Genomic DNA, 9347 nt, shown 5'->3' with positions numbered 1-9347 from the left:
ATATATATATATATATATATATATATATATATATATATGCATGAGACAAGAGACCTAACTTATAGTTTACAGGCAACCTGCTACCCTTGAAATTCTTGTGTCATAATTAAGAATATATAAATGCAACAAGGACATTAAATTTTTTTTTTCTTTTCTTTTACTGTTACCCATAATTAGGTTTTGAAAATATTGCTTGAGTACCCAAAAAGATTTTGGTTTCATTTACAAATTATTATAAGTCCTCTGTACATGATTGTCTTCAGCCACATAAAGGACTACAGGTAATTATTTATTGGCATGAAAAGAAACAGAGAAATTGATTAACAATCTACTAATCATTACGAGCTGGATGAGAAGAGTTATCAGCATGGTTGCAAACTCTACTTGTTATGAACCTGCTCCCAGGCTAGGTACCACCCATATTAATAAGGTCTTCTTCCACAGTCCTCAACCTTATCTTGGGAGATCTGTTTCACCTCCTGCACTCCCTGCCTTGCTTCCATTTGAAACAGCCTACCACTGATCTGTTCATGGACATGTGTACCACATGGATGAGCATCTTCTGCCATTCCACAGTGATGGTATCCTGTAGGTTACTCAACTGGCTCATTCCATGATATGGAAGCTTGTGTTGACATTGGCTGTAATTTATGTGTATCATAAGATATGCTGCATGGAGATTAAAATCGGAGGTGACTCTACAACCCAATAGATTGTGAGATTCATCATACTTGAAAATGAACAAATATTGCCAGAAATACTGAAAGTACACTTCAGTACATTTAGCCTTTGCACCTTTCCCTATAAGGTCCATGTACATGAATTTGTATATATGTTTATATTCTACTATTATTATTTTATCATGTATTAAGCATTAATAATTATTGTAAAAGGCTTGCTCAATTGAAATATCATGAGAGATAAACGTTTTACATAAACAGAATGAGTTATTAATTAAACATACTTCTGAAATAATATGATAAAAGGAAAAATTATGGAATTTCTCATTTTCAACACCATGCGACATGCATTCAAAAAAAATTTTAAGTACAAAATTTTTTTTTTAAATTCATCATGGGGAAACAAAACTTAGCTGAAGTTAGGAAACTATTGGCTCACTTGTCCATAGTCACATAAAATAAATAAATATATGCAATGATTTCTTCCTTGGATACAATATCACACATTCAAGTTTCATCAAGTCCAGCAATCTACTAAAAATAAGTATAGTTTATAGCTTGAAGACTCTAAAATTAGTAGCTTTTTCTATTTTTAATCCCTCCTGCTCTCCATGTAGTACTGGACTGGATGACAAGATCTCCACCCAGCACTGCTGCAAGTCCTGTTATGAGTTTGCTCCCAGGCCCAATCATGCTCATATTTCCCAACTCCTTCACCAGTCCTCAACTCAATCTTGAAAGATTTGTTTCACTTCCTACACCCCATTCTCTTTGGCTTTTGTTTGAAAATGGCTCTCGCTGGTCTTTTCATGGTATCCCAAAGCTTACTCAACCAGATCATTCTGTGATTTAGTAGCTTGTATTAGTGAGTTATATTAGCTATAATTTATGGGCTTCCTAAGATATGCTGTATGAAGACAAACTGGTCAAAGGTGACCACGATCCAATAAGTTGTGAGACTCATCATACTCGAAAGTAGATAAATTTTCAAGCTATTTCCAAATTCTCTTGCCCTGATATCCTCAGCATGTCTTACTACTTAATATGTGATGAAGATTAGGGATTCTTTCATCTGAAATGTTGTTGTTAAACAAGGTATAAAAAAAACATTTGCATTTAGGCATGGAAAAATTTCCTCTGTGATACAACTATGATAATATGATATAATGTACATAAAAAGTAATTAAGAATATACCTAATGTGTAGTAGTAGTAGTAGTAGTAGTAGTAGTAGTAGTAGTAGTAGTAGTAATAAAAATGATAATACAATTGCTAATTTGAATTAACCTAGTGGACAAGTGAACTTGAGGAGTGAGTGCAACTGAAAGAAGGGAGAGAAAAAGACATTTGGTGACTGAGCTGAAACTTCATGCAAACAACACTTGACTAGTTTACTACCTCTATTATATATGTATGTACAGTCATCTCTGGAACGACCACTTGGAGGTGTGGGGACACAACTCGACAGCTGGTTGATAAGTGGTGTAAGTGGGTCATAAGCACTATTGTGAAAGGTGAGCGTTGTTGTTGGAGGTGCCATCTGAACAGGCACTCTAACCCTGCGTGGAGACAGGGGAGCTTTAGGGCTGCCACCCTTAGCTGAAGGGAACAGAAACGTTAGGTTGTATTAGAGCAGTACCAATAACAATAAGCAAGGTGGAAGAAAAAAATGTGGGAGGATCAAAATGAAAGGAGAACTAAAAGAGACAGCAACCAACTAAAACAGACAACAAGACAGACAGGAAAGTTCTTTGTTATTTACAATGACAGACATTCAATTTAATTTGTTCAACCCTGCTAGTTCAGTTTCTTCTTTTTTTTCTCTCTCTCCCTCATACAGTAGCATTTCAAGGATCAACTCTTTGGAAGTGTAAAAATGTTTCAGTATCTTATCAAAGCTTAAACTGATTAAATTTCTACATCATCAAACTGATGGTGAACCTTTATAAAGTTTATGATGGTAAATACAGCTCTCTTCATGTGGACTAAAGTTGTCAGCTCACTTCATGTAAAATATAACATGTTAATATGGAACTGGAACATACATAATGGAAAAATTGAAAATCCTTTTAAGGAATGAATATATCCAATACTATCCTGGAGGTCAAATCATGCAGTCTCAACTTAAACTTTTAATCTCTCAAGGTTTGATAAAAAGTGCAGTTGATAATTTATGAGCCAATGAGCAGGAGACAAGGCAGACATAATTTTATGATGGCATTTATTGTTGTCTCTTTTTACGAAATTTTTCTATGTAATTATGGATAAGACAGGGTGTTGCAAATATATGCTTTTATAATGATCATGGAAACCAGCAGGGCTGTCTTAACATTATATATCCTCCATGCAAAATAATACACTGAAGGTCCTTACACAACCACCAATAAACATAGATTAACACTGGGCCCTCTAGACTTATGGGGCTCCAGGATAACTGCTCAGTATGCTTATGTTTGAAAATATTACTAGAAACTAGCATTAGTTAAATAATCTGCTGACATTAACCCTTTAGCATTTAAACTGGCCATATCCAGCTCAAATATTCTACTCATTTCATCTTCAAAAATGGCCAGATCTGGCCTATCACACACATTTACCCTAGAATGTTATTCTAAAAATAAACAATCATGCTGTCAAAATCTTAAAGCCACCAGCTAACACACACTCATATATATATATATATATATATATATATATATATATATATATATATATATATATATATATATATATATGGTCAGCTGGTGTATGCTAAAGTAAGGTGAGTTTGTTTGTTTTCTCCAAGGAGACAAAAACAGTGTTGGCTGTAGGGATTAAAGAGCAATAGTTCAATATTTTAGCCATTCTCTCAACTGTTCTTCAAAATAGATAGCTATCACAGACGTTTGTATTTGTATCACTGACAAGAATTACAATAGACATCTTGTTACTTCCAATAAGATTGGGTCAGGGTGTGCTTTAGATAAGTTGGACTTCTCTCAACCAATTGCTTATCTGTCAATCAGTCTAGCTGGTCAGTGAAAACAGAGAAATAACTAATGAACAAGTCAATAGTTTGGAGTTTAAGGGCTGAATCCTGCTCTCACACAAAAATGGAATAGCAGAGAATAGCTCTTGAATGAAGTTGTTTCAATCACATTTCTTATCCATATGTTTAACTCACATTCTAGTTAAGTACTAAAAAAGTTGAATTAGTCGGAGAAGGAGATGAGGAGCTGTGTTCCTCCACTCCTTTTTATCAAGCTAACATGTAAATAGAAGATAATCACAAACAACAATACATTGTCATTTACAACCAAATATTGCATGTTAATTACATTCACATTTAATTCACATTCACATTTAAAACACAAACAGACAACAAACTAAAGTGACACCAGCATAACATAATTATTAATTTGAAACATAGGCACACAAGACTTAAATTCAGGAGTTGGCTATAGTCAATTACATTGACCCCAGTACTTACTAGACAGGTATTTATGTTATTAACCATGGAAGGATGAGAGGTAAAATTCAACCCTGGTGAGATTTGAACTCAGGACTTAAGAGTTACTACAAAATACCACCAAATATTTTGCTCGACACTACCAATTCTGCCAATGAGCATAAATTATTAATTACAACAAAGACAAGCAAACAACACATACATATATATATGTACACACACAAGTAGCATCTGAAACAAAAATTTAAAAAATCAATTAGAAAATAAATTTCATAACATTATTGTTGCATTTGTTGTTACTGCTGATGATGTTGTTTCCTAAAAATCAGAAATGAATTAGAAAAAAAAAATGAAAAAACGAAATGGAAAAAGAAAGAAAAACAACTGGTCAAATAATTTGTAGGTAAGTGGCGGTTTCAGACGTGTAAGCTCATTAACTTCATCTTTAATAAAAAAAATTTTTAAAAATAAAAAGACACAGATTTTAATATTTATATCTATACTACATTTCAACTGGGTTATCACTGGCCATTATCAAATATATTACTATTATTGTTATTATTATCATTATTATTCTTTTTAACTCAGGTTTTGTTGGAAATCCTGGAGTCTTGCATGTGTACTAGGCTTGCTACCTGCAACTTACAGTACCATGTTATCTGTTCTTTTCAACAAGCTAATACTTCCTTTATTATTCTGGTGCCAAGGAGGTAAGCCTTTTGTAACAGTTCTACTGGGCACTCTATTCAGATTTCCTTTATATTCCTCGATGCCTTCTGATACTGTCTCCAAGGATCCAACAATAATTGCACTATCTTCACATTCTTCATTTTCCATAACTGGGCTATTTTGTACTTAAGAGGATTGTATATGTCTATTCTTCCACCTTCCTTCTTGATTAATCGTGGGTCAAAGGGGCACACAATATCAATTATATACCATGTGGTACACCTTGCCCATAACCACTAGGTCTGGTTTGTTATACTCTAGTTATTATAAATATTATTATTATTTTATGCTTGACTTTTGCTTTGCATTTGTACAAGTTGGATCCAAGTCTCACCCAGAGACCTCAAGAGACAACAAGTTAGAAGTTCATGTAGGTGTTATGCCTAGGGTACCATATATTTGGATTTGTACAGTTTTGTTCTAGTGAATGTTTAAGAAACCATAAGAAAATTATGTGTTTGTTTTAAAATTTGAGATCACATAGACAGTATTTTACGTAGGATATGGGCAGTTCCCATGAGTACTATCTTTTGAACTTCGGCCATTTTGGGGTTTCCTGGTATCTGAGCTAGGTAGTAATCAGTCCGTTTTGCTGTCATTCCCAAGGCACCTATGACAATAGGTATTGTTTTCGTCTTCAGATTCCACATTTTGCTAATTTCTATTTCAAGATCTTTATATTTGCTCAGTTTTTGGTAGGTCTTGACAGATACGTTTATATCGATTGGGACAGTCATATCAATGAGGAGGCATGATTTTTGTCTGAAGCCTTTCAGTATGATGTCTGGCCTATTTGCATCTATCTTTCTGGTGAAGTTCCAGAGGAGTGTGATGTGATCATGACTCAAACTTAGAACCTTCTATAACTAAACTAATAGTAGCAATACCCCCATTCCTACGAGTGACACAATTGATTACAGAATTTCTACCAATGCTTCGGAAGTTATAATTCAGTCTGTTACTATGAATATATTTTTGCTGCCTGAAAGATGTTTTATGGTGAGAAACTGAGTAATGATGGAGTAATCATCAACTTTGAACAGCATTTGGTTGCAAATATATCATCACTGTCATCTTATAACAACTGCTTTCCAGCTGGCATGGGTTACGTGGTTAAAAACTTGCATTAGATTAGGAACCTGGATGAACCCAATCTAATATAGGCTTTTAACCATCAACCTATGCCAGCATGGAAGCTGGATGTGAAATGCTGATATATTTGCTGCAAAATGCTAATATAATAAGAATTAAATATTGCAGCATATAGTTGTTTTAATTGGTTTATGTGACTACTAAAATATGATTGTATTACCAACAGATATATAAAACTGCATGCACACATGTACGCATACATGTTAATATGTGAGTACTATTCTGTTTCCATTTGTTTAATTAGGGAATTATATAATAGATATGTGATAAAACAATTTATGCAATGCTGTGGAGAAAAATAATAAAAAAATTTTTTAAGTGAACACACAAATAAAAAAAAAGAAGTAATGCCTATAAAAGATAGAAAATCCAGGTAATACATTATGATGCTTGAGGTTCAAACATACAATATAGACAGCAATAATGAATTTATAAAACTAGAAATGATGTGATTATGTAAAATTATGTTACAAAATACCAATATAAATAAATATAGCAACAGATGTTAGTTTTAAATGGTCAAAGTGACTACCAGAATACAATTATAATATACAGATATATATATATATATATATAGAGAGAGAGAGAGAGAAAGATAGATATATAGATATACACACACATACATAACATACTTAAACACATATATACACTTACAAACACACACACTTATGTACATATACAAACACAGATACGAGCATTTAACATACATATATATAGTATTTATATACACATAAATACACATAATATGTTTATACATAAATATATACATAGTATCTATATATACATACAAACACATGCATATGTTTATATATAAATATATATACAGACCATAGGGGTACAGAAGATATATTACATGCACAAATATAAATGTGAGGTTGTAGAAAAGATTCTTCTACAGAGTAAACTATTAAAATGCACACCAAAAAAGTGGTATCAAGTGTACAAAGAAAACAAAATAAAAAGAGCTTAAATGTAAAAAAAAAAATTACAGCAACAGAAAACAGAGTTTATCATCAACTATGTGTGTGGAATAATAATATATGCATCAGAGGTACAAAGAAGTTATAATCAGCAGTAATACAAATAAAGAAACTGTTTACAACTTCAGAAGATGAATATTGCCCATATCTGATATTCTGAGATATTTTTACCTGAGATACTCAGTTGAGACATATCTGGTGGGGGTGGGAAGGCTTGAGTGTATCTGTTCTCCTCTTTTGGTGTTACCATAACAGATTTTCTCACCTGGCCAACAGCAGATATTAACTGTAATAAACAAAAGAGAAACAAAAAGGAGATAAATTCATACAAATTAGATTCAATGGATAAATCATTATCATCATTTAACATCCATGTTCCATGCTGGCATGGATTGGATGGCTCAACAGGATCGGATGATATGTAGGACTGCATCATGTTCCATGTCTACTTTGGCATGGTTTCTATGGAAAGATGCCTTTCCTAATATCAGCCACCTTACAGGGAATACTGGAGGCTTTTCTCATGGTACTACCAATACTGTTAATTACCTTGTACCTTGCAAGGCTAAGGGCCTAAAGCAATCCCTATAACTGAAGGAGAATACAGGATGAGCAATAATTATAGGCAAAGAGATGAGGAAGGATAAAGCAAAATGACAGGAACAGATTTATAGGTATTATAGGGTGATAGTGGAGAAAGTAAAATAATAGTAGAGTAGCTACTAAAACTTCTGGGAGAGTGGGCAGGGAACATGGGGAAAGGAAGGGATTAGAGGCAGGGGGAAATGAGGGAAAAGGGAGGTAGAGAATGCAAAAGTGATAGGGTAGATTGCATAGGGAGTCAATGTAAATGACAAAACTTTTCACTTCTTCCTCATTGATGCCAATAGAGCCAACAAGGTGTCGTCTATCTAGTTACTCAACCAGCTACAAATTTCCCTAAGATCTATATCATCTTAAAAACAAGGGCACATAGGGTAATATAGATCTTGATACCCTAAAAAGACAAATGCTCAAAGCTAGAATGCTCTTGATCATAAATCGGTGTTTTTAGGCTTGAACTAAACAGAGGTCAGCAACAATAACAACATTGATGCCATTTGAGTGAACTTTCAAAGTTAGCCTTATTCAAAGTATAGAACAAGGAATACAGATTTAATCATTATTGTAAAGCAGTTTTTAGTGACAGCTTCCTTATTTTCAGGTTTATCAGTTATGATCTACCATTATCAGTTGTGAGAGACAATGAAAAGTAATTCTGTTGAGACAGAGAGGGTTCTCACACCTGTCCTTCCTTAACTTTACAATTCTACAGTACATATATGTGAGAGGAGATAGACTGTAAGAGGAGACAAGTAGGAAGGGGCAAACAAAAATCTTCATTCTTCATTCTAAAATTCTGAGCCCTTAAAAAATTGGATCTCCTCTCCAACAACATGAGAGAGAGGGGGAAGGAAAGAATAAGAGAGAAAGAGAGATACATACTGAATTGTTTGTTTTGCGCCAATTGTTTGCAGCAACCTGATCTTTGGGGTCGATAGAGACCGACTTCGCTTCCTTCACCATTGGGGTAATTGCTATTAAAATATGCAATCAAGGAACACAAATTATACAAACATAACAGTGTTAACTTCAAATTCATAAATTCTCAATTTGAGATATTTTCAAAAATCACAATCAGAACTGAATAATCTAAACCAAAAACAACAAAAATAATTCTTTTGCAAACATTTACCTTTTATAATGGACTTAAATTCTAATTTCTAATTTAGACTTACTTCATAATAATAAGCAATCTCATTAATTTCAATTCATGAAAACATCTCAATTTCAACCAAAAAAAAAAAAATGCACGGAAAGTAACCAAGAGAACTTGAACTAAAATTTCATCATATACTCACATACAACTCATAAAATAAGGATTTAAATATTTATACATTCCAAGCACACTATCATAGATATCTCAAAGTGATCAGGCCCAAGAGTTGGGGAAATAGGAATTGTAATATCTATGCCTTATCAAAAGACATTAGCAGAATACATAAAATAGTCACAATTAGGAATCAACTTTAGGTCACAGACTTGGTTCACTATGATGTCATCATATATAATATGGTATCAAATAATATTCCTGACCTTGATCGAGGATTGATTTTGAAGCATTCATTTTATCATTCAGGTCAACACTTTTATTTGAAGATTCTTAAATATTGGTTTTAAACACTGGTACATATACAGGGTCTGTGCTGATACACCAAAATATTATTATTATCAAATTTCAGATGCAATCAGCAACAATTGTAGCTATGAATATTTAAGGATTAAATTATTGTTGATTATAAACCGATGTAGTAATTTC

The 9347-nt window shown here is 33.2% G+C and overlaps 1 protein-coding gene across 6 annotated transcripts in view; it reads right to left on the bottom strand.

Moving 5' to 3' along the window:
* Window positions 1-9347, bottom strand: part of LOC106880561 (vinculin) — a 75029-nt gene that overhangs the window by 50967 nt on the left and 14715 nt on the right. For 3 of the 6 annotated variants that reach the window (XM_052969635.1, XM_052969636.1, XM_052969637.1), the window contains exons 10-12: window positions 8474-8565; window positions 7160-7274; window positions 2078-2278 (exon numbers count right to left, since the gene is read on the bottom strand). In XM_052969635.1, coding sequence (XP_052825595.1) covers window positions 2078-2278; window positions 7160-7274; window positions 8474-8565 — 408 coding nt within the window. The remainder of the gene's footprint in view (window positions 1-2077; window positions 2279-7159; window positions 7275-8473; window positions 8566-9347) is intronic. The other 3 variants (XM_052969638.1, XM_052969639.1, XM_052969640.1) reach the window with 1 other exon arrangement.

Source organism: Octopus bimaculoides, chromosome 7 (assembly GCF_001194135.2).
Source record: "Octopus bimaculoides isolate UCB-OBI-ISO-001 chromosome 7, ASM119413v2, whole genome shotgun sequence".
Classification (NCBI taxonomy): Eukaryota; Metazoa; Mollusca; class Cephalopoda; order Octopoda; family Octopodidae; genus Octopus; species Octopus bimaculoides.
Note: the sequence above shows the minus strand (reverse complement) of the source record. Positions and strands in the feature narration are given on the sequence as shown.